Source organism: Ammospiza caudacuta, chromosome 3 (assembly GCF_027887145.1).
Source record: "Ammospiza caudacuta isolate bAmmCau1 chromosome 3, bAmmCau1.pri, whole genome shotgun sequence".
Taxonomy (NCBI): Eukaryota; Metazoa; Chordata; class Aves; order Passeriformes; family Passerellidae; genus Ammospiza; species Ammospiza caudacuta.
The window spans coordinates 38734896-38761755 of NC_080595.1; the positions used below are offsets into that span (position 1 = coordinate 38734896).

General features: G+C 36.0%; 1 protein-coding gene across 1 annotated transcript in view; it reads left to right on the forward strand.

The window, feature by feature from the left end:
• CRIM1 (cysteine rich transmembrane BMP regulator 1) overlaps positions 1-26860 on the forward strand; it is a 170330-nt gene that overhangs the window by 83057 nt on the left and 60413 nt on the right. The window contains exons 4-5 of the mRNA XM_058800839.1: positions 4738-4858; positions 18006-18127. Of these exons, the coding sequence (XP_058656822.1) occupies positions 4738-4858; positions 18006-18127 (243 nt within the window). The remainder of the gene's footprint in view (positions 1-4737; positions 4859-18005; positions 18128-26860) is intronic.

The following is a 26860-nucleotide window of genomic DNA, read 5'->3' on the forward strand; positions in this document are numbered from 1 at the left end:
CATGGAGAGACTTTTGTGGGGCTGCTGTCATCAGTTTTCCTGAATGTGTCAGCAACTCTATGGAGTTAACATGTTGAACATGGAAAAATATGTTTCCATTATTTGCCACAGACCTAAAGGCTTTAGTTCTGTGAGTAATGCTTCCAGAACATTCTTCCTGCACTTCCATGTCTGTATAACCAGCGTCAATAAGGGTTTTGCACCAGCAAGGGTTTTCTGGTGGAAATAAAGCTGGGAGGACTACTTCCTATGACAGCAGTGCTGCTGTATGCCAAGATAAAGGTCTTGTGCAATTAAAGCATAAATTATGTTTATTTCTGTTCTTTAAAAAAATATCACTGCTCTCTAGTTAACTCTGGCATTTGAGTTGGGAACCTTCTGCTGAGAACTGCGTATGGGCAAGTGCTGGGATTGGCAATGGAGTTAGTGAAAGGAAAATTAAGTGTTTCCTCAACAGTAAATATTAGAATAAAAATAAAATTATTCATTTTGAGATCCACTTCCTCTTCTGCCCCTTTTACTTTAGGAATACAATTGAAGACATTGGTGTTCAGTTAATATGAATACTGAAGAAACTTCGTAGCTTAGTCATACATGTCTATTAACCTCCAGCTTTAAATGTTCTTACCTGTTGCTTCACCAAGTATCTCATCACAGTTGTGGCACCTACTGAGAGCAAGTGTGTCATGCTCATTGTTTTACTGTGGTTGTAAAGCTCAGAGATGAGATAACCCTGGTTTGGTTCCATAAGACACCTATTTTATTCCTAAAAGATGTGTGTAACTGTTCATTCACAAGTAGGGAATTTAGTCAATGTGCATTGAATTTAGTTTTAAGCTGGGGATTACATTTTGGAAAACATGTTTTGAATCTTTTTTTCTTAAAGATAGTTTGAATGAGCAATTTCAAATGGAACTGCATAATGTGTTAACAGCAAAAATGAAAATAATCCAAAACAAGATTTGTGGGAGTGTATGTGCTATGAATATGAACTATGAACAAGGACATTTTTGAAATCATGTTTATTTTTTTAAACATGATTGAGTTAAAATCTAAATTAAAACGTATTTTGCTGAAGTATTGACAGGAACTCTAGCTGTCACTTCTGAATAAAACAAGGTAAATAGTTTACTTTGGCAGCTGTCCAACAGATGTTTGCTGTACCTTTTTTGCCAACTTTTGTTGTTGCATATGGTGCAATGGAGAGTGTCGTCTTTTAGTTTCTGACATCTTCGGGAAAGCACTGGGAAATGTCTGTCATGATAGACATAACCTGTGTTGAAAAGACTACTCATCTGTCATTTTTTCAGAAGTCTTTTTGGCAGAGCTTTCATTCACTCATCTCCAGCATGGCCTGAAAATTACTCTTTTTTTCCTCTACCAAATACTGGTTTAAACGCAATTGTAAAGAAAACGTTATTGTTTGCCTTACTTCTTTGGGGAATTCTGTGCAGTCAGGGTTGATGGAAAGTCCGCGACCAGCAGCATAATTTAGTAGGTATTGTGTAATGACGCACAGGGAAGGAGCTTGTGCTCCACCCTGATCCAGCTTCAGCCCTGAAAATCAGATCTGGAGCTTATACAACCTTGCACTAAGGACAAGGGTCAGCAAAATCAAGTTTTTATACAGAGCCCAGAGAAACAGAATTCTATAATGTTTTTCTTTTGTCCTCTGTTACTTACAGAATAGTACTTACATTGTTTTATTGTATTATTTGTTAAAAGCTTATGTTGACAGAACTTGAGATAGAAGTGGGAAAGGATTGGAAAAAAAGAGTGAGGAAGAATTATAGATACATTTCTAATGAAGCTGGAGAAATGGCTTTTAAGTTGGCAATGAAGGTGAGGGAGGGGAAAAAACTCAGCAGATGTGGAGATCCATGTTGGGAAATACCTGGGATAGGGCATTTAAGGAAGCGGTTCAGGCAGTGATACCGCTGCATTGAAGGTCCAGGAATGCTGTGGTTGTATGTAATATGTTCTGAGTTTCATGGAAAGTAAAAGGGGTAAAGCTTTGTCATGGGGAGATACTTCCTTTCTACTTCTCCCGTGGCAGACAGTATGACTGCCATTATCATGTGTAGTTGTGTTGTGTTGCACTGTTCATGAGTTGAAATGCATCTGAACTGAAAGCAGAGGATGTCATGTGGTGCTCCATGCTGTAAAAACAGACTGTGTATCCTTGTACTGAACCCTTAGAAATTTGCAGCTTTTGAAGCCTTGGCTGGTGCTGAGCCACTGTTTCATCAGAAAGGCAAATACTGACTTGCTCCTTCACCATTAATGCATAGGTATTTATTTAGATCTTGCCCTAAACTGTACATTGTATTAGTTGAAGAGCCAGCCATTTTATTAGCTGAAATATGTCAGGGTGGAGCATAACACAGTATACTTTGATAACTTACTCTACTAGAAAGTTTTATTCACTTGGTTTCATTAGCAGTTTCAAAACCTTGGTTTTGTAGTCTACAAAGGAGGTAGCACATGACTGCAGATATGTCTGCAACCATGGCAGGATTTCTGCTACATTCTTGTAGAAAAGTGGTAACTCTCAGGTGCTTCTATTATATAAATTCAGTGAATGTGAAAATTCTTGAAGACTTGTAAGCAAAGGTTGATTGGGTGATAGGAAACTGGAACTCATGTTTATGAGTTCTTGAAGACACAGATTTGTCAAACTGTACTTAAAGCTTAAAGTTTCTACGAGAGACAAAAAAAGCGTTTAGAATAAGATATATAACAGATTTTATCATATATAAAAAATAAAAGATTGAAGGCTTGCACCTCCTGTTCATGAAATGTATTATTGGAGGATGTGAAAAGAAAACTAAACAGTCAGTGGCAAATGTTTGCAGTCTTATTTTTCAGGACAGTAGTGCAGCTAATCTGGGAGATACCTTTTAAAGAAATTAAGAATCCAATTACAGGCTGTTCTGTAACTTCAGAATATTTTCAGCTTATCTATAAGGTTCTGTCAATACTTTTTCCACTTTGAGAAACCTGTTTAAATCTGAAAGAAAGTAGAAACTTTTTTTCCTTTTTTGAAATATTTTTCATTTCTTGTCTGTCTTCATCTCTCTCCTGTGAGGCAGCTGTGAGAGAGATGGGCCTGTTCCACCTGGAGAAGAGAAGGCTCAGGGAAGATCTCATCAATACACCTGAAGGGGGTGTAAAAGCAGAGCCAGGTTCTTTTCAGTGGTGCCCAGTCATAGGACCAGAGAGGCAAGAGGCACAAATAGAAACACAGGAGGTTCACTTTGAGCATCAGGAAGCACTTTTTCACAATGAGGGTGGCTGGGCACCGAAACAGTTTTCCCAGAGAGACCATGGATTCTCCACCCTTGGAGATATTGAAAAGCCGCCTGGGCATAATCCTGGGCAGCCAGATCTATAGGGCCTGGCTTGGGAGCCTCTAAGGGGTCCTGTCCTACCTTGGCTGCTTTATGATTAATCTAATAATGTAGTGATTAAGAGAAAAAATTTGAGTAGTCTTAACTTGGGGTTTGTTTGTAATGTTTTTGAAGTTTCTACTTGATTAAGAAAGACAGACTGGGCTGCTTTTCAGTGTTAATGAGCCATGTACTATCACACTGTAACCACTGCAGTGGAGATAGAAAAAGCAGATGTAATTCTGAGACTGATGTCTCATGATGACAGAGTCAGTTATTGCTATGTACCACTGAGGATCAAGCTTGGAAAATGTAGGATCAGAAGAGGAAAAATAGCCCTTTGAAGGTTATGAGCTCTTGCAAAAAATGTGGATAGCATTGTCAAGCTGCTTTAGTAGTTCTGTAAGCTGCTGTGGTAGTGTCAATATTGCAGTGAATTTAATCAGTAATCAGGGATATTGTGCTGCATAATTTCCAGTCTGATAATATTTTGTTCATCCTTCATGGTCAATCAGAAAGTAACTCATTTCTTGGAGAGGGAACCATGTTTTATTCTGCACTTTCTAAGTATAATTATGAAAAGGCATAGCAGATACATGTTACCTGAGCTGGTAATGTTTGTTACGTGGAAGACTTAGGACCAAATAAGAGCAAGATGTGTTTTAGCTTTCCTGAGTATAACTTAGAACATTAAATATATATTTATCCTCGTTTGGGGTTTTTCTTTTTTTTTTTTGATTTCTAGACATTTGTTGCTTTCTAAAAACTGTCAGTCAGTCTTTCTTGTTAAGTAGAATTCTTCATCTTACTAATGAAGAAAGATTTTTTTAACTTGCATTTCATTTTTGCCATATATAAATGTACAAACAAGACAACCTAATAAAATAGCCTTTTAAAATGTACATTAAACATGCACAGATATATCTGTAGTGTATCTCTCTTTTTTTCCTATAACCCAAGTATTTTGCTGTTTAAACAGACTTTAATTAGTTAAAAATTAAACAATGAATTGTTTACTGTTTCAAAAGCTGTAGGGAATATATATTCTTCCATAACTAGGGTACTTCTATTAAATAATATTCACGTTTTTAATGATTGTGTAAGGTTGCCTAACTTCTGTAAATATTTTTATTAACTATTATCAGTTCAGTTGCTTCCTAATAATTTTAAAAAGTGAATCTTAAAGAGAAAAGGAGGCTTTTTGTAGTGCTACCTAGCAAGCACACATTCATCGGATCATTTTTGTGACTTAAAAGCTGATGCATAAGTGGTTGCTTATGAGGAAGTAATTTGCAGAAAGCTTCTAAAGCATGAGTAAAAGAAATGTTCTTCTTCCCTTCCTCCGTAGTGTTCAGTGTGGATTGCAGCACAGTCGAGTGCCCTCCTGTTCAGCAAGTTGTTTGTCCCCTGGATAGCTATGAAACCCAAGTCAGGCTGACGGCCGATGGCTGCTGCACCCTGCCCACAAGGTTGGTGTCTCAATGGCTCAGTCATTTTTAACTTGTTCGCGACAATTCAAGCACTGTAAATACAGGATAATAACGTGTACTTCTGTGACAATAAATGCTGATACTGAATATGAATATAACCTACATGAAGTAGGTTATGTCAGTCTGGTGGAAATCCAGAATCTTGTATTTTCAAAGCAGAAAAAAGGTCTTCGTGGGACAGATGCATGAAGTTGGTTTCTGCTAAAATTATTGGAGAAGTTCATGTCTCTAGATTGACTTTCAGTTAATTCAATTAATTTCACAAGAGTTAACTTTTGAAGGTGTTTGATGGTAAGGAGTTAAGTGATGGAGATGACAGAGGACATGCTAGAAAAAAATCTCATCTAGTTAAAGGAGAAGAAAAAGTCCAGTTTTTTGCATGACCACTTTAAAAAGTGAAAGATGGAACACTCTGGAACTGTAGGGGGAACAGAAATTTCAAGTACTTACTTACATTTTAACTTCTGTTTTTGTTCAAGCAGGTGTAACTTACTGTGATTAAAAAAAATAAGACAGTTTTAAAGTTGGTTTTTTTTCCACAATTGTGCAACACTATTTGAGCTGATGATTTTACAACAAATTTCCCAAAACCCGATTCATGCATATGCCAAATAAATACATATTCAAGCAAAAATTAACATGAATGAAAAGATTTTACACCAAAAAGAAAATTTTTCTTGTAGATGTCACTGGTTGGCTTACTTAGTGGAAGGTCATTGCAGTCATAGAATATTGTCATATTCTCAGCCCCTTGTGTAAAGTAGTAAAAAACTTGCAAAGAAAGTCAAGGATGGCATAATCAAGGTTGTTCTCTTTTGGGCACCCTTTGGGTGCACATTTACTGTGACATCTTCTCAGTATCCTCCCTTTGTTCTGTGACATATTTTCTGTAAAATTCCTAGGAACTGCGATGATGTATTAGTTCAGAGCTGACCTGGCTAGTTGGGACTGTGCAGGAATCTGCAGATTTTATACAGTCATCATACTGCCATTGTTGCAAATACAATTCAGCTTGTTCAAGACAACTAGAAAAAAATGCTGCTAAGGACTGTATTCAGAAAGATAGATTATAAAGTCAAAGAAGCAGTCGCAGATTAATATTTCATAAATTTAGAGTTTAGATTAACATTTAATAACATTGATACATTAGAAAGATTAATGGTACAGGTTTATTTCTGGATGTGTTTCAGCTTGTTGGATTAAAAAGTGATATATAACCTGAATTATTTTTGTTTCACAAAAGTAAAATTATGTTCTATTTTTATGCAGTCTAATATATAACTTGTGGTTTGCAAGTGCTTGGGTGAAGAAAATGAAAAATATCCACTTCATTCTTTGTCAGTGATAATTTCAATGTTCCTTCTATCAGGAAATACAGAGTACCAAGAAAATAAATCTTCATTTACTTCAGAAAAATCACCAGTTTGAAATATCTTCTATTTCTAGGACACATGTGTGAACTGATCTTAAATAGAATACCTAGAGCGAGGACATTCTTGAAAGAATCTTTTTAATTTGTTGAGAATGTTTAAAAATAAAGTTGGTTTGCTGAGCGCCAACGGGTGACTGAAGTGTCCTTGTCAGTGATGAAAGCAGTGTTCCATTCTCCTGTGCACAAAGTCCCAACTGTACAAGCAGGCTTACAGAGTGTGAATTACTAGATAATTGTGGATTCCTGAAACCTCTTTGAAATCAGTCGTTGCACATTCTTGGGATCAGAGTTTAACAGGAGGTCAGAGCTAGGATAGAGGAGTACTTAGCTCCTGGAGCCTTAGGATCTGAAGGGAGTTTTGTGTTAATACCTCTGCCCTCCTTGATGTATAAAACTGCAAAATACCTCTACAATTAGCATAACCTAGTATGTCTGCAGGCAGGTAGAAACTACTGTAGATGTCTTGTACTCCTCCATTATTTTTTAATTTCATGGCTCAGTCTATGTTGATGTATATTGTTATAAAGTGGGTTGCTATTTGGATTGCCTTAAATCAGCCAAAGCAATAATCCATTTTTTAATGGAGTAGGTGAGAAAGAAAGAAGAAGAACTGAATCTGGCAGTGGATTTACATGTTGTGTGCCTGCTGGAAATATATTTCGTTATTTTGATTTTCATATACTACTGTGCTTCTTAAAGAAGACAGTGCCATAGTCATCATTTATGTGCTGTAAGTAAAGATTTTATTTGAAGGGAGGAATGAAGGAACACAGACATGGGGGTAATAGAAAAGAAATAATAACAAGTGCAGTTACATGGAATATGAGAATTGAGCCAGTTAACTTCAAGTTCAGTGTTTCCTCAGATTTTAGGAGACACCCTTTATATTTGAAGGGTCACTGTGAAACTTGCATGCTAAAATTACAGGAAAAAAGTGCCAATTTATGGATGATTTATTCTTTGGTAGGAAAACAGGATGGTTTTCCTTAATTTCAAAATTACCTAATAAAATATTATGAATAATCGAATACCAACATTGCCTTTTCTGAGATTCAGTTCAGAATCACCTAATTGCATATCACATCTCTTTTTCATTGTTAGAATTAAGTTCAGAAGAAGTGGCACTATATTTTTTTTGGGGTACATTTATTAAAAGCAGAGAATAATTTATTAAAAGCAGACACATTGTTCTATAAGGTTATGGACTTTAGACAGTCATTTAGACTTCATGAAATTGGTTTATTAAGACTATAAACTCTTGGAAGCAATTATGATTGTCTGTTTCATTTACTGCCACTGAAATAAAAGCGTCATACAAACAGAACCAGAAAGCAATTAGAGGAGAATGCCATGGTTAGGGACAGGTGGCATGTTACTGGGCTGGTTAACAAGTAGTTGATAATTTCACATACAGTAGGAGTAGATTGAATTTCTGCTGCACCTCTTGTTCTTGGCCTGTTCCTTGTACATAATATGCTGGGAAAATGGAGGTTCTTAAATCTGATGACAAATTGGCGTTTCTTTTGTGAGCAAACTCTTGAATGCATACTCATAACAATGAAAATTCCTTGAGCAATGCCAGGGGAAAAGTGGGGATAGTAAACATCTTGTAAACATAAATTCTTGTTCTTGCACTCAGAGGTTACATTTAGTGTCACAGTGATTTCTAATGCAGTGCTTCAAACAGAACAAAACATACTGATTTGGCATCAACATCAAAATACCAGTTGCTTCAGCTTTCATCAGGCTGTTATGAGACACTTATCTTAAATTTCCAGCAATTATGTTAGGAAAGCTAAATGTTTGGAAAACAGGAAAACAGCTATTATGTTAGGAAAGCTTAGAACAGTTTGTCTCTGGTCTTAGTAAAGATGCTTGCTTCTCCAAGGAGGTTGTTGAACAAAAAATGTATTAGAGCTCTTACAGAAAACATTACTACATTTAAAAAACTACTGTTTTTTTAATGTAGCATTGTGGTCTTCTATTAGAAAGTTGAATGTGTCAATATCAGCTTTACAGAATTTGTTCTCTTTGAGTGTTCCCAGTTTTTCTTGTTGTAAATGAAGTTTCTTCAAATCTACAGATTCCTTCGGGAATTTAATTTTAAGTGTAAAAATCTTTATCAAAATCTGTTTTATTTTTTTATCTGTGAAAAATGGAACAGGACAATGATTATAAACTGCTTATATTTTTATTGCTCACATAGTTTTGTGCACGTTTCATAAGATTTTTACAACATAGTATATGGCCTGTTTAGATAGCTTTGCACCTAGTATTTTTTATCTTTTTTTTTCTTTGTAGTTGTTGAAATAATTTGGAAGTTTAGTCTTTATTAGGTCTCTGCTTCTTGCTACTGTTTCATACTCCTGCTTCTGTGCTATCATCTGTTACAGATTTTGTAATTTCAAAATTCATTCAGTGCTCTGTTCTCAGAGATATTTCACACACACACACACACACACACACTCCTCCCCCTGCCCTCAGCTATTCTTGGTCAGTCTTTTAATAAAACCAGATAACCAAGAAAACTCAGAGAGAACAGTGAGATGTTAGCACTGTGCCAATATTAAGAAGAACAAAACCTAAGTAATTAAATGTGGTTGTCTTGATATCAGTTCTGAGAAAAATAGGGGGAAAAACTGATAGAGGGTTAAATTAAGGATTAAAGGATGTAATTACAACTAGAAGCAACCAATGTTGCTGCAATCTGATTTGGTCTTCTGAAGATACTAAGCTTGCCTTAAAAACTTGACCATCAGAGTGCCTTCCTTTTCAATTTCTGTCTTCCATGGTCACTAGTCTTTTTTTTTTAATTGGTTTCTAGCTTAAAACAAGCAAATGAAAAACAGCTAGGACTTATTGATATTGTCTCACAGGGTTTACTTTATGAAATGGAAATGTATCCTCTTCCCCAAACTATTTACCATTGAAGGACATTTCCCACACCTTCCTCAGATTTTGGGAGTGACTCAGTCTCAGTGAGTCAGCATCATTGTCCTTTAGCTCCTGAGAGGAACTCTTGCAGCATATGCATGCTGGCTTGAATATCTTGCTGATAATGTACGATATAGTAGTATTCTTCTGAGAGGAGAGAAACTTCCAGCATTAGTATGTTCACTAAATCCCAGTAGTAAGTTTCACATGCTTCTTAAAAAAGTTCACACCATAATCCTTAATATGTTGTAGATTTGAAAAAGTTCAGAAATAATTGATCTATGTTTATCTATCAAAATTTCCAGTACTTTTTTTCTACCTGAGTCCTAGCTTTAAAACAAGCAGTTTCAAGAATGACATGGTGAGATGAGGAGAGGATAAAGCAATTGTAAGTTAAGCATAGCAGGAGCAGGTAAATTTCATATGCCAAAAAAGTGATTAAAAGCTTTTTACAGATGCAATCTTGCAAGATTGGAGCCCGAAAGGCTTGGGTTTGATGGATGAGCAAATGAAGACTCTTTGAATTGGCCCATTTCACTATCACTTAGTTACAGATAGCTGAATGGCATTACAAATGCAGCCCTCTCAGTTGGCTCAAGTAGCATGAAGGAGTAGAATTATATTTGTATTGTTTAGAAGAAAACCTCTGAAAAAATTCTTAAATGAATTAGTCATAGAATTCCTTTTTCCTTGTTTAATGGTCTTTGCCCTGTCATTTTTCCCTTCTGTGTGGCTAAAATGTCTCAGTCTGGTACAAGAAGCTCTTGAAACACAAGGCATTTCTGGAGCCCGATGGCTGACTCCTGAGTGTCAGAGACCTCAGACAAGGAGAGGAAACACCAGAATGTTTGCAGAAGAAATAGCCTGTAAATCTTTTGCAGAAGAAGCTATAAGACATTGTAAATACAGAAGTCCCTGCTTGCATCTTTTATAAGATCAGCGTTTTGTGCCTGTATTATCTGTTAAAAATACACATCTGTGGTCTTCTACCAGCTTCTAGGAAATGTTGAATTGGAAAACCTGAAAGGCAATGATACTTAAGGAAGAAGCACATTTCCCAAGAGCAAAGCAAAAAAAAAAAAAAAAAAAAAAAAAAAAAAAAACCAAACCAAAAAAAACCATTTACAGTGGGGGAGGAAGTATCAGTGATAGCTATGCAAGCAGTTTCCTTTTTATGGAAAAATGTCTGTAATACTTTAATCTGACTATGTGCTGAGTAAATGGTTATTTACTCCTCCACTGTGAAACTTGGAAAGAAATTTTAAACCAGATAAATTAAAGTGACTCCTAATTTTATCTACTTTTAGGTGGTGTTTTATGCTTGAAATTAGAATGAAGTTGTAGTGTCTATAGAATTTGGTTTCTTTCCATTCTTTATAAGCAGGCTTGTGTTTGAACTCTTTCAGCTTATAATAAGCTGGTAGATGTGTCTCTCTGTTTCAATTTTTGTTTGCACTTGTTGACCTAACAATTAATGTGTACCTTGATCACACTGAGTATTGTTTTTCCTCTTTCTCCTGAGACTTCCCGCTGTGTTTTCTGTCATTTATTCTACTTAATCAGCCATTAGCTTGTTTGGAAATTGAATAAGTGATTTAGTTGAGAATAATGTCTGACTTGAACAGGCAAATTTCTGTTTGTATCACAGGGATCAATAATGTCTGACTGTTTTCTTCAGTCTCGCAAGTGCACAGATGTCTAGGGAGACCCATGTACATAATAATGTAATAGAATTATAATTTGGATGCCTGCATTTTAAAAGTGAAGTAGATATGAGAATTCCCCAGCAGTTTCCAATGGTACTTGGAGCAGATATAATATCAACATTACAGAGGTTATATGAAAAGTGTGAAGTTGTGTTTCCTCTAGAAAATAGCAGGAAATATCATGTCAGAATTCAGCATCCACAAATTCTCCTTCTTTCTTCTCAAATTATTGAATAACTAAGAAGTGGAACTGAAGGTTGTGGATCATTTTGAAATGAAAAGTGGTTTCTCGCTGCTGTTCTTTGAAATGTCATTGGTGAATTTCAGTCTGGTTTCTGCAAAGCATTGCAGTTCTTGCATGTATGGTTTCTACTACATGGAAAGGGTCTCATTAATTGAGTAGAGTTGTTTGGTCTCAAAACCACTTAGATTTTAGAACAAATTTTGGTCTTCGTTTTTATTCAAGATCAGGTTGAATGGGACTCTGAGCAATGTGATGCAGTTGAAGATGTCCCTGATCATTGCCAGGGTGGTACTGGACTAGACAACCTTTAAAGGTTCCTTTCCAACACAAACCTTTTTTTTTTACCTTCCCTAAACTTGTACAGAATTGCCTTCAGGGATTTGAGAAAGGTATTTAATAGCATGAATGGCATGGAAAAACTAAGCATGAAATAATTATTAGGGGTTGGGTTTTTTTTCGTGCAAAGAGGAGAAAGTGGTCATAAAATTAAATAGTCAAATAAGTTAGCAATGAATTTTGGAGAGGTTTCTGGAGTTTTTTCCTTTTTTGTTGGTTTTCAGGTGTTTTTTTGTTTGCTTATGGCAAAGCCATCTCTGATGGCTTAGTTGTAGAGAGATATGTCATTCAGGAGTAAGAAAGTTTGGAGTTAACAATATGGAAGTTTATGAATTATTTATAAAACTATCATCTGTAAGTGATTTTTGACCAGAAGTCCTCAGGAATTGTGTTTTATTTGTAAGAGGATGAAATATTTATAATTCCTCATTAAACAGTAGTTGAATAAGAAAAGAAATAGCTTTTCATAGTATCAGAAAACTGAAATCTTAACTAGTACCTTAGTTTTAGATTTGAAGGGTGAAGCTGATAAACCTAAAAGAAGAGTAGCTGAGGTACACAGTGGTAAAAACCATAGATTACATCAACAGAAAAAAGCACCTGCTGCTACGGCAAAATGTGAGAAAAATACAGGCTTGAACTAGTTTATGCTGTATTTTATTTCCTCTGCTGATGAATTCAATACATATATTTGTGTACTTAAAAAAAATCAGGGCAGTTGAAAAGTCAGTGTGTTTGGTCACTGGTTGTATGGCCTGCTGCATCTCTGGCATCACTCTTTTGTGTCTATCCTCTTCTTCTGTCTCAGCCCTCAGGGAAACAGAGGAGTTGATTTATATTGGTCAAAGGATGAAAGGAAGTTTTTTAGTCAGATGAACTCTTTAGATCCTGATCAGCTTTGGAATCTACTTGATGTGAATACTGATTTTTATGACAACTTCCCTTGCTTAGCATCTGTTTGCTATCTCCTAATGCTAATAATATGCAAAAGATGCACAAAAAATTTTCTCTTTCATGGTATCTTTAATTAAAAGCTAGATAGTTGACTTTTGTACTATTTAAAAGCCCCCTGTGTGTAGAGCTTACTATACTCATGGAAAAATTCGCTGTTATGTTGGGTGTCTCTAACAATATCTGGATTTTTAAAAGGAATTCTTGCTTGGGAGCACACTAACTTTGATTTCTCAATAAGTAAACCCCCTGAAAAATTAAAATAGGAAGAACTTCCATATGAGTCTGTTTATATAGCAGTGATGTAAAACTTCTGAGCATTAGCAGTCTCATAGTAAGTGTTATATGAATCTTCCACAATTTTTATCATCTCTATTTAGAGGTTTATTATTGATCTTTGAAATAAAATACTTAAAGATTTGCATGAAAAAAATAATATTTTCATTACTGATGTTCTGAATACTATCTTTAAAACCAAAAATTAATGAAAAAGTGATACTGAATTTGCGAGCAAAAACTCTCCAGTCTGTCTGACTTAGGAAAATTCTAGTTGAAATTCATGTATGGTGGTGTCCCAATGGCTTTGGCTTTGCCTGCAGTGCAGGCAGTGGCTTTGTCCTGTCTGCTTAACTCACCTTGTGGATTCAGGTGTGAATAACATGGAAATAATTCTTCAATTATTTCATGAGATTGCTATGTCAATATTTAATTTTGCTGTATCATTACTTATATCATGTGCTTGATGGTAGCCAGAGTCTTGCAGTTAAACTTTCCTTTGCCACTGTCAAGCTTTGATAATGCTCTTCTGAAAATTCCTGATTTCACTGTATCCTTAAGTGCTTATATCATTAACACATCTGTGCAAGTTTTATCTACTAATAGAAGTGTTAATAATGTTAATGTAAATTGCACTAGATTGCTGCAAGGGGGCCAAAAAAAAGGTCTGTGATAAAATCTCCACAGGAATGTGATGTATGTTTCAGGAATGCTTTTCTCTAATCTCAATGCTTTAGACTTTAATTTTGTTTTGATCCTCAAAATAAATATCCCTCTTGTCAATACACCCCTGCTTCAACTCTCCCATTCACTGATACTAAATCTTTTTTTCCAGGGTGCCTGTTCTTATTTTCATAGCCATTATGCCTTGTGCCTGGAGAACTCTTTTGATCTTACCATCAAAACAGCTTTTCTGGGGCTAAGCAAGCCCTTCTCTCTTTAAATCTGTTTAATAACAGAAGTAAATGAACCAAGATAATTTGATTTGAAGTAAAAGTTGTCATTTACAAGTATTCAATTTGAATTTTTTTTTTATCTTCTACCTTTTCCTTTTTGCACTTTTGGGGACATAAAGAAAAGAGCTATTAAAAAACCCCAAACAACAAAAATCAAACCAAAACAACCCCACCACCAACACACCTCAAACATAAACTAAACTAAACTTACTTATCTTCTGAAGAACTTTAAAAATTGATTTTAAAAATCAGGCCATTTGTATTACTGAAGGACTCACCTTCCTCAATCTATAAAGCATTGGCTGATGTGCATCATCTCATTTCTGCTGCTTTATATACTGAAGTGTGCCTTGCTCAGTTTTTGAAATTTATAGGATTACTGTTGTTGGGTGGGTTTTTCTTGGGGTGGTGATTTTTTGGTGTTGGTTGGGGTTTTTTAGTTTTTTTGTTTGTTTTTTTTAGCCTGAAGAATTGGAGATAATTCTGTTTATCATTCAGGTTGATTTTATATTTGCAAAATTTTAGTATAGCAAACCTCTTCCTCAGGATTCCTGGTTCCTTCCAGGCCATGCCACCACCCTTTCAGGTGCCATAAAGGCTCTTACTTTGCTGTTTGACTCTTCTTATGTCTTTCTGGGTCCTCTTGTAAGGTAATGTTGTACCCTGCTACAGGACTGTTCTTCCTTGTTAAAAGGACGTGTTGTTGGCTTGACTTGAGTGCTGTTGTGGTAATAATATGCCAAGAGGCTTGTTTCCTTGCAGCCTTTGCTAATAAGGTGTGTCAGGGGCACATACTGGGAGCCAGCTTCCTGGTACCTCAGGTATTGCCCTCCCTTTAGTGCTGGAACTCTCGGATGGCACAATGCCATCTGAAGTTGCAGTGCTGTCACTGCAGGCCATGTGCAGGGAGAAGGTGCCCCACAGGGCTGGCTTCTCTCGGGGCAGGTTTCCTTGTAGCAGCTTCTGCTGGGAATGCTTTCCTTGGGGTTGCTGCAGCTGTGGGGGCAGTAGCTCAGGACCAGCCTGGTGCCTTACTGAGCAGTCTGAACAGCTGAATTTTAGAGAAATCAGCCTGAGAGGGACCATGGCCACTGTCAACGGGCTTAACTCAAACTGACCTGCTCAACTTCCTCAAACCTAATGTTCCATTACCAAGGGTAAGATATACACAGGTGGATAGCTGCCTGTGGCAGAGCACAGACCTGGGCTGCTCCATCCCTCCCTCCACTCCAAAAGGCACTTCACAAAAATCTAGTTCTATAAAGCTCATCTTGCTCTCTTGCTGAGAATGGGATCGCTTATTCCAGATTTCCAGATGTTGTTTTGGCAGCATGACAGCCATGCTCAGCTACCAGAGTTCCTCTCTGACAGACTTCTGTCTCCAGAACAATGTTTTCCATGCTAATAGCCTGGACAATGGTCAAAGGTTTTCCTAGCAGAGCTGGCTGAAAAGAATGAAGACTATTTAAAGTCCATCTGAGATAATTTTCTACTTTGACATTCTCTTATGCATGGATTATGTTTTAACCAAATGGGAGGTCAATTTATAAAATTTTGGAGTGTTTGAGGTTTTGTTTGCTTGCACTGTGCATATGTGAAACTTTCATTACTCTAAATCAGAGGGAGTCTTTTCTGGAGAAAAGAATGTTGGCTCCCACCAATCTTTTAAAAATCTCTTTCATCCCTTTTTATGGAAGATTGTCCTATCTTAAGTTATTTCAAGTGGTGATTCATAGTTTGTTGTGGTTTAGTTTTGTATTTTGGTTCTTGTTTGGGTTTTTTTTGAGTTTGAGTTGACTGGGAAAAAATGAGCGGGAAAGTACAAGTTATTAATCTAATCATTTAATATTGCAGTTCTGTGAGTTACAAGGAATATGAGACAAAAACAAAGATGATACTTCTGAGAAAGCTTGTTGTGAAGGCAGTAGAACTAAGTGTGGTAATTTAAGCTCATGAAACTTGAAAAATCAAGATCCACAACTATTATCTGAATGTGTTCTATTTTCTCTAAATTTTCCGGAAGTTTGATTTACCTATTTTCCCAGAGGAAAATGAGAATCCTCGTCAGGATGTTTAATACAGGGTTATTGAAGTGAAACTTCAATTTTTTTGGGCTTTTAATACCACTTACAGATTGTGCCTGCACTTTTTTTCTGTCATATATGTTTTAAAAGATTTTTTTTTTTTCTTTTTCATTAGTAACATGTAGGTAGCTATTTCTGGGTTTCATTCTTCTCAGAAAGCAAAACCATCTTTCAAAACAGTCTGCTATGTGGAATGTCCTGGTTTTGCATGGGAGGTACCCACTACCCATGCAAAACCAGGACATTGGGTTACGGTACAAATTCCATGAACCTGACAGTGCTAATTTTTCTTTTTCATTGATTACTAGAGCGTCTTCCCCCACCACCACCATCTTCCTGTACTATTGGGACAGTAAAAGTTAGAGATATTAGTAATTCTGTAAAATTATTTACAGTAATCTTAAAGGGAAACTGCTGTCACAGATCTTTGGATTTTTTGTTCACATGAGTAGAAGCCAGAATGCCTTTTCTTCCTTCTACATCTCTGATGGCAAACAACACATGGTAAAGAAAATAATTAAGTTCCCTCTGTCTTTGTATTTACAAATAAGTTGAGAAGAAAATGTCACAAGCAAAGATGTGATAAATAAAACTTTGATTTTTGTACTCTTACTTTTTTGTTTACACCATTGTCCTTTACTCTCATGGGAAGCATAGTATTATTAAAAAACAAACAAAAAAACAACCAACCAAAAAAAACAAACCACAAAAAAAACAAGCAAACCAACAAAAAGAAAAAGAACACCAAAACTTCAAATGCCTGCTTTAAAGCTGTTGCTATACTGTAGCATATATGTGCACATAAAGTTATCTTGATGTATTTAGCATTATTTGTGAAACTGACTTTATCTCTTTACTATAACATGCTTCTGTAAAGCAGTATTTTAAAAATCCTTTTCAAATAGTTTAATAAAGGTTCTGTGAGATTCCTTGACTTAACTTGTATTTCTTGCAAATTTCATTTTGAGTACTACCTTACACTGGAGAACATAACAATTTTATCTAACACTGATGAGGTTATAGAGAAAGATATTAAAAACCTCTCTGTTGAGAGGTGGTTCTTCCTCGTTCATTGGATGGTGATCCGAGATGAAATGGCTGTTGGGCAGTTAAGGAGACATGCATGGCACAGAAGAACCAAACTTCTTGCTTTTTCAGCATAAAGAGTAAGAAATGCAGTAAGGGTTGATGCCACTTCTTGTTGTTTAATGTGGGGGTTACTTAAAATATTGGGATACTTGGGATACTTAAAATATTTGAAATGTTTATTAACAAGTAGAGTTTTTAGTTCTTTAACTCATAATTGCAGGATCTTCTATTTCTTAAGCAGGAATCTTAAGCATAATTATATAAGCCGGAATCATTGCTGCTTATCCCTAAAATGTGCTTATTGTTCAGGGCAAGAACTCTGTTAAATGTCAACTTATCAAAATTCTTAAGTGTTTGACTTTTAAACTGTTATGTTAATCATAAAGCAAAGAATCTGGAAGCAAACATGACTATTGTTTCTCTACATTTTATATCTTCCAGTTCATTAGGCTGTTTTCTTAAACAAGCAGATAAATACTAGTTACATGGAGAAAGTAGTCCTTTTAGAATGATCCAAAACTAACCACAGTGTTTAATATACCTAGCTTCCCACATTATTTGGCATCACATGTAATTGGTTTCACCTTCTGCAAACTGCACCACCATCAACACCAAAAGAGAACTTCCAATTATTTTCCTTCAGCTTAGATTTAATCATTCCAGTCTTCCTTTCTCTTTAATTTTTCCTAAGATTATGCTGGATATAATTTGGTTTCTTAATGAGAGAACACCCTTCTGATGAGTGAATGCAATTTCTGTTATTAGCGTTTCATCAGTTTTGGTAATTCAAGACAGAATTGGAGGAGAAGCCTTATTTTGCAAGTCTGGAGAACACAGTTATTACAGTTTTCAAAGTTTTACACAGAGCAGAAGACCACCATTGGTGTTGCACGCTGCCACCTTTTTGTTTGCTTGACAGCCAACAGAGTTTGGATAGTTAAAAAGAACCCTTCAGGTCGATAAAATATCTTGGTTGTTGAGTTAATAAAAGATGATTCTAAGACATGAACATGCCAAAGCTCTACCTTGTGCTCTGACTTTTTCCTCTTGCTTATTCCTTCACCTTGTACATGGCTTCCTTTATTTACAGGTGTTTCCTTGCTGTTCTTTGGTTTCAGATGCGAGTGTCTCACCGGTCTCTGTGGTTTCCCCATGTGCGAGGCGGGCTCCGTGCCCCAGATCGTCTCGCGTGGAGACGGGACGCCTGGCAAGTGCTGCGATGTCTTTGAATGTGTCAATGGTATGTGAAACTTGCCCTAGCACCTCAGCAGGAGGGGGTTTTGTCTCTCTGGGGGATGCTGGGAATTTGGTTTTTTCTTATTATGTTGTCAAGATCTAAGAGAATAAATGTTCTTGAATTTCGTTCAGTAAGAAGGAAGTGGAAGTTTAGGTGAAGAGACTGATGTGGGAAGCTGTAATTTTGAAGTTGTCACACTGCTTTATTTTCTGAAGCACTTTTCTCTCTGACTCAGGGAATTATAGTTTTAGCAAGACTCCCTCACTGCATGTCTTTAATATAGTCTTTTGCCAGTAGCAAACACTAGAGGCCTTCTAGAAGTGAAATTTTTGTTAACATCACAGCTGCTTGTGGCAGCACTCTTAAGTGAAGGCATGCTGTTTAGACTATGGGGTTTGCTTTAAGAATCAAATTCAAAGTAATTTTTAACACACTTGTACAATTTTTAGAAATTATAAGACAGTGTAGGAATATATTTGTTATCATTCTTTGCTTCCCAATCTAAATGTTAAGAAAATAGTTAAAAACCTTAAATTTTTCATGTGAGTGACTCTTATCTATCTAAGGACTGTTCTGTATATAGAGCTGTATATATATGCTGTGTATATATGTATATATACGTATATATATATATATATGCTGTGTATGTGGTGAATTGTGAAGAAATGGTATTTTACTATTGGTAAGGGGGAAAATACTCTTGAAGGATTGCATAATAATTTCTGACCATTAAAGATTACAAGCTGTTGCAGTATTTACTAATTAACATTTATCCAGCAATATTTGATCTTGTTTAGTGTTATGTGTATCAAATGTTTGAAACAGCCTTTATTTTACAATTGTTATTGAAAAAGGAGAGAGAGAGAGATTTCTCCAGGAGAAGGTCTGTGTTATTTACACATATCAATATTTGAAATACAGAAATGCTGATTGAAAATAATAGTATGTATTATGGGATATTATATATAAAAATTAAGTTTTCCCATAGGAATAAAAGAATTTCTGTCATGAAGAGTCACAGATTCATTAGCTTTTAGAGTAATTCTTTCACTGTTTGGGTAAGATGATATGAATGCAACTTATCTACTTTTTGTTTATGTACACTGAAGTAATACTCATCTTTTTTCATATTTGTTTCATTCTGATAAAGTATAATTTCTGAATCTGATTTACCTGTGTGAGACACCTCAATGCAATGTTTAATTCAGGATTTACTTTAGTAGTTTGAGCAAGAAATAGAGACCCAATTTCCAATAGGCTGTCTCAAAGGTACAAACCACTATGCTAATTGCTTCTCTTCAACCTGCATGTTATTTTTAAATACTGCTGACTAAAATGTTGCAATCTATATAGTGTAGCAGGTGTGAGATGGAGCTGTTTAGGTTTCCCACTTTTTTTGGTGACATCTTCATGTCCTATTTCCAAGTAGAAGTTAGGTTAATTTTTCATTGGTAACAGTGAATTTGGACTGTCTTTAGCACTTTTGCCCTGAGCATCACCGCCTTGTTGTGCAGTGTAGCCCACTCCAAAGATCCAAGCTGCTTTTGGATCAACATTCCTTTTTACCTCTCAGGCTTTCCTGTACTTTAATAGCCTATGAATACAGAGTAAATTGGAAGAAGAAATAGGAGTTTTTGAAGGGGAGGTGGTGCTACAGAGGGAAGCAGAAAAGGCGGCTTGGAAAAAAATTAAGATTTTTAGGTTTGTCTTATATATGTCCTTAAAAATAGTTTTTAATATATCCCCGGTCAGTATCAAAATTATCTTCAATAAGTTCCTCTTTAAAAAAAGAAAATAATCCTGAGAAAACTGGTCAGAAAAGTGAATTACTTTTTTTTAGAAAATCACATTTGTCATTATGTTACTTAGTGCTACCATCACATTTTAGAAACTAATGCTGTATGACATGATTTTAAAGTGCTCCAAGAAAACCTCCAGGTGCAGTTATTAATGATACTCCATTTTAGAAAGAAGAAATAATTACAAACCTGAAGATGATCAATATTTTTAATAAGAATCTGTGAGCAATTGTGAAACTACTCATGAGTGTGGGACATTTGTATTTTGTGGCGTATCATTAGCAGAGAAGACAGAATAGTCATAGAACATAATCTGCATTGCTTTATAATTCAGGGTTTTTTCAAATGTATTTTAGCATGCTTAGGAGTTTTTTTTTCAGGGACAACTACTACAAATAAGCGCTCTGCAACCTCTAAATTCCTAGAAAACTAATTCTGACAAGAACTTCTAGATTCATGTTTAATGCAATGACAAACTGGTACATGTGTGTGTATGTGTGCAATAAATCCCTACCATTACTTTTGTCAGTTTAAGATGAAGAGGAGGGGGGAAGGTTCTCAGTGAAACTGATAGTTGAATTCAATATTCAGTTCTGGGTTTTTTTTGCAGTATTTTGAAATACTTAACAAGTGCAGAGGAAATACAATTGATATCAGTAACAGATGGAGAAAATATCTTGCAGTGATAGGCTTAGATCAATTTCTTTGCTTCATTAAAAAAAATGCCTTCAATGCCTTCAAAGCAAGGAGATTCAAATCTGTAAGATCTGGGACAAGCTGTTCTCAGTAGTGAGGGTGGCTAGCTGTTGGCACAAACTCCTGGGAGGATGCTGAATTCCTTATCTTCATCCTTTCCAATTGGGATTAGATGCCTTTTTAAAGCATGTGTTTTAATCAAATGCAATTTAATGAGTTTATAGATGGTAAGTGGGAAAGTTGTATAATCAGCATTACCAACAAGTTTTGTTAGTTACTTCTGTGTTTGAAAACCTCCAAAAACAAGCAAGAGGATGGAATAAAAAAGAAATGTGCATACTCACATTAGTATAATTTTCCTGCTATTGTAATATCTATTGAATTAAGTTATTAAAATAATTAAATAATTCCTTTGGCCAGAGGTGGGGAGGGAGCAGTCAGGAAGAATACTGATCATCATTACCTTAAAATAAGGGTATCCATTACAAATTACTGTATGTAGACTGCAAAAAAATTCAATTTTTATATTTCGGTAACCCTAATTATGGTCAGAGTGTTAAAACAGGCTGGACTTCTGCAGTATTTATTGCAATTTTGTGCTAATGTGATAGATGCAGAATTGCATGTTGACAGTATGGGTAGGCTGGCTTTCCTGTGTGAGATCTGCTGTAGCTGTAGAATAACAGTGGCCAATGTTGAGGGGATAGTTAATAATGGATGCAAAATACGTCATGGAGAGACTCTACAGTATGTTCTCTTTGTTGTTTGTCAACAGTTTGGGGACAGATCAGTTATTCTTTTGCATGTGTTTTTCCTGGATTTAATTAAAACTGATGTAGGAGGTCTACAATATATATATATAGATTTTGTGTGGTTATCTTTGTTCCTGATACACACTGTCTCAGACTAGCTTTTGGTTGGTCTTTCTAAGAAAAGCATATTAATCTGTGGCAAAATAAGCTTCTGCAGTAATTACTTCTTTTGCAGATTGTAATGGTGGTGTTATTTGATCATAAATACAACAGTAAGTCAATACTCTGGTCTTTATTTTCCTGCTTCAGACTTATATTGGGTGTGTCCGTATGTTTTACATCATATGCAATCTGCTGCTTCTCATAGTTTATTCTATAATTATATAGACATTAAAAATCACCAAAATAACATTTATTCCTGCTTGGGAAATGATCCTTTCATTTAATTGGAGCTTTTTGTTAAGTAGCTATTGTCTGTAACTGTCCAGTCTTTGCATAGGTCAAACTTTTTTGGGGATTTTTTAATACCAAAAAAAATTTATAAAGTCCTGAGAACAACTTTCTTATTGGTGAGAAGAAAAAAAACTATATTGCAGATAGATTACAATAGTTCTGTGTGATATTTTAAACATCATGAATGTATGCAGATATCAGAGTAATTCACATAAAACTGGTACACAACTAGAGACATAAAGTTGTGCTTTTTAGAGTGCTGCTATATTTAAAAGTTTTCACTAATACAGTTAATGCTTGCTGTCATTAGAACGTGATTCCTGTTCCAAAGGTCAGTCAATTGAGAAGGTCAATTTTAAGGCATGCATTGATTCCTTCATTTTGAAGGGAAGCATGTTTGTAATGAAAATCATTCTGTGTTGTTAAATGGTGGTAGGAAGGAGTCCAAAGTTCTCTTTTGACACGATCAAGTTCCTTTGTCATGATTTATCTAGGGTGAGTATTTGAGCCATCCCTGAGCATACCCTGCCTGGTCCTTGGATGTCAAAATGACAGCTCAGACAACAATGATGGCTGAAACATGTTATTTCTTTATGCTCCTTTTTCCTTGTCAGGAGAAAGGTCTTTACTGTTTAATTTTTAACTCAAACCTTGCAACTCTATGGAACTATTGGCAGTGATTTAAAATGCAGTAGTGATATGATTTTGTCAGTCATCTGTGCTTAGATGGCTGGCTGGCTGTTTCTCCTAATTTTATGTTCTTGATGACCATCAGTGCAAGCCGTACTTCGTGCATGTAACACAATTCTAGCCTGAAGCAGACAGAAGTATGAATTTCTAAATTCAAATCTCTGGCTGCCATAAAATAGTGTCACTAGAGGTATAACTGAATGCCAACTGAATACATCACTGCTTATTGCATATGGGAATCAGAGATTTGCACAGTGCTGTTCAGTAGTAAAGTTTTCAGGGAAGAGAAGACTACATCCATAGTCAAATGTACTCATTTCAGAGAAGTGTGAAGTCGATATAAAGGAAATAAGGCAACATGGGAACTCTATAGCAAATAATTTCATCTTACTGTATGAAACTGAACAAAGAGGTTTTGTCTGTTCTGTGGTTCTACTGCCCTGTTTCAGGGGAAGTGAGAGTCAGTATTGCTTTTGTTTAAAGGCAGACTACGCCATGACGTTTCCCCACTTGCACTTACCTGAAAACTGCTTTTCATCTAGAGAATACTAGATAGTATGTGATACTTATTTGGGGAGAATTGAGTGAGAGATTCCCAAGATATGTAGTCTTCCAAAAACTCCTGTATTTTACAGAAGCTAGTTTCTTCTGATCCATACAAAATATATTATTTACCAGGACTTCTGTCTGCTAATCCTGGTGTTCTGCTTTTACTCATGGGGAGCTTGTAAGGAAAGAAAATTGATTCTGCATTCAATTACAAGCATCAACAAGTGAGTCTAAAGAGATTAAAAGCTGCATGTGCAGCAAGAGTTCAAGCGCTTGGAAACAAGAGTGAGTATCCAAACTTGCCTGTTCTCTAATTAGGTATTGATGCATAGATCTCTTGAATGTAAGTTGCACTTAAAGCACATACTGACTGTGAGCTGGGCCTTAGAAATTTGAGAGAGCAATTACCAGGCATCCTGCAGCTGTTGCCTTCTGTCAGTCAGAGCTTTCACTTCTCAGTAAGTTTCCTTGAAAACAACTGCTACTTCAAAAAATATTGTTGATTGGTTTGTGAAATACGATGCATTACGTGTGTGAGTGGTCCTCATCAATGTGTCAGCATGGTTCAAGGTCAAGGGGACCACGCTGCTTTCTGCAACGGCCGTGTGTGAGCTGTGATTTTAGAGTCCAGCTCTGCCAAGGATGGCTGTGGAGTCCCAATCCATTTTCCCTGGGAGTTGAGGTGTGGACTTTCATTGCGCTATCCATTGAAAGTGGGACTACTGGATGGATGATGGATGCATGAAAATAACTGGCATTGATCCTGGGAAGATCAAATCACACCTTCCCCAGGACTTGAGACTTTGACCATTTCTATTCTGCTGGTTTAGGCTGTATTGATGATTCCATGGTGGTACAGAAGTGATCTCCTACATAAGTAAGACCACTTGATGTGACTCATAATCAGTGTTTTATAACTGTTTCTGTGAATTCTTTTTTTCTTATTTGAGAAGATAAACTGACTAAAGTTTATCTCCTCAAATGAGAAACTAAAGGAGGCATTTCTTTTTACTCTGTGCCTTCTGGCTATTTTCACACTTGCATCTCTATACAGTGGTACTGCATTAGAGAAGAGATTAAAAATCCTCTTTAATCACACTTCTTGTCACCTGTTGGTGCACTTGCTCCTCACAGCAATTGCATTATTAATCTCATGGTGCAGAAAAGGATAAAGGTAATTCCATTATTTCTAAAAGGAAGTAACAATGTTTCTAAGGAGAGAATCCATGAGTACTGAAAGGAATTGATGGGGAATATAGGGTCAGCAAGGAAAATATTCACCCTAGAGGGAGGAATGAAGTCCAAGTGGAGTACCTCAGAAACACCATCTACCATTTTATTGCATTAATTTTGGCAGTCTTTATTGCACTTTCATTAAACTTACTTTGTGTGTGCTCTAAAGAAATAAGGATTTGAGCAAGGTAATAGTCTGTCTGGAGCAGAGAACTAAACAGTCCTAATACTAATTGAGCAGTACTGCATATTTTTCTTTGGCCATCCAAAACCACAGATTTTGATGGTGGACTTCAAATAGGCAGCTGCTTAAAAAATTAAATGCAAAATGCATCTTGTGAGATGAAAAAGATAACAAATTGTTTGGTACATAGTAAGGTTAACATTAAAGGAGGACAATCTGATACCAAAAAGGTAGAGAGATTTAGTTGTTGTGGGCTGAGGTTTGATTTTGAGGTTTATTGTTTTTCGTTCAGTCAGAACATCTGAAAGGTATTTGAGAATTATGGCTAATCACAGCTGGATGGGAATTTGGTCTAGTATAATGAAAAAGTAGGTGAGTCTGCCAAACCAACTCAAATGTTTTAGATCCTCTGAACCTGTATTATACTTGCTCTAGTCAAATTGGGAAAAGTGTGTGAAACAGTGCAAGTCATTACCAGTTATCTTTAAAACAAGAGGGAAAGGGAAAACACAGAAAACGGAAGGCCAGGCAACCCAAAATTCCTGGTGAAAAGTAGTCTGTAGATAAATAGATAAAAGAGACAGGGTAGAGAATGTCAGGACCACACCTGGGTGTGAAACCAGACTCAAAACCCTTGAGTGGTTCACTAGGAGCAGGAGGCTTTTCAATGGGAAGTAAAGTCTGAGTTTTTAAAAACAAATTTATTTTTTAAAATAAAAAGGAGAAAGTCTATTTCATATATTTATTGTTGGTTAATGAAACACAAGATGCTGTATAGATTCTGTGAAATGATATGGCATATACAAAAAATATTAGATGTCAAATGGTGCAGTTCTGGGTTTAAAGTAAAAAAAAATAATAACAAAATTAAGTATATACTTCTAGTGTTTACTTTGGTGAAATAGTAATGTTTTTTTGCCAAAGTGAATTGTCTTGGTAGACTAATATCTTCAATAATGTTCTGGCTCAAATACTGCTGGAGTTTTAAACTTGGATGAAGTTGCCAATACTTTAAAGGACAAGGTTAGAATTCAGTATTTTTCTCAAAACATGGAAGACATGGCTAGACCTGTTAGAATGCCAGACCACGCCCTGTGTTACAGGTTTGGAGATTTTTTTAATCTCCCCCTGCAATTTTAACTTCTCTCATGCACTAGAGGCTTCTCACAAGTGTCCTGGCAATGCTTGATGGGCTGTGCCAGTGCCTAATAGTGGTGCTGTTTCAGATGTCTGTGCCCTATTGACATGCCTATGGCTAACCTGATCACAACATCTATTTTCTCCTGTGGTGGACTGACAGAGACCACTGGGATTTAAACACATTCCTCTGTTATGAAGAACATGTCTTGCTTCCAAGGATTGTTTGGTAAATTCATCAAGAAAATCTGTCACTGTTTTAGAGCATAGCCACCACCCTCTGTGGCCCCAGCTCCTCCTCTGTTCTCCTGGTATTTTCCAGTAGTAGCACTGCAGGATGTTAAAATGCAGCACTTAATTTTCTAGAAGGAGTTAAGAGAAAGAAGAGGGATAGCCTTGTAGAAAATCACAGAACCAATCAAACACTAAAACACATGACTTGATGGAGAAAAATTAAAATTGAAAGAAAGGCATACATTTTATTTGTAAGAGAGGATGTAGGCAGGGACACCCTAAGGTGTCCTGAGGATGACTCCTCTTAGCAAGAAATTTGTATACTGGAGGATAGAAAAAAAAATGTAGAACATGAGGCCTCAAAGATGAGAAATGTAATGAAACTTAGAGGACGCTTCCTTTCCATTTGTTTGTTGTTTCTGTCTAACCTGAATTACCCCTTCCATGATTTTTGCTGTGTTACAGTCGATCAAACTGTTGAGTTGTTTAATAGGTAGGTCGCATTCCATTGCTGGAGGTTTTAAAGAAAATATTAAGGCAGGGATGTATCAGGGAGAGCTGAATTTGTGTTTTCTCAGCATCCCAAGTATCTTTTAATTTCTTTTACAGACTGTACTTGCCACAAAATAGTATTTCATTCCTTTAAGCTGAGAAAATATTTTTAAGTAATTGTATAAATAAATGCATTCATTTACAAATAATAGTTTCAGTTTTAATTCTGTTTTCTCTGTTTCTGGATGACCTTTTTAGAATATGCACAACCAAAGGACTTTCAGAACAGTTCTGTAATTGTGTTAATAGGGAATATGCTGCAATATAATATACTGCAGTAGTAAGGAATATGCTGCTTAGGAAAAACAAGCAGCACAACCTGAAGGGTAAGAATCCAAAGTTTTTTCTACCTAGCTTGTTTTTATATGCTGGCAAGGCAGCAACAGCATACAGTGGCATTATAACATTATTATGGGCCAATTCCTATGACACGTAACCTTATCTTTTTTAAACTCTA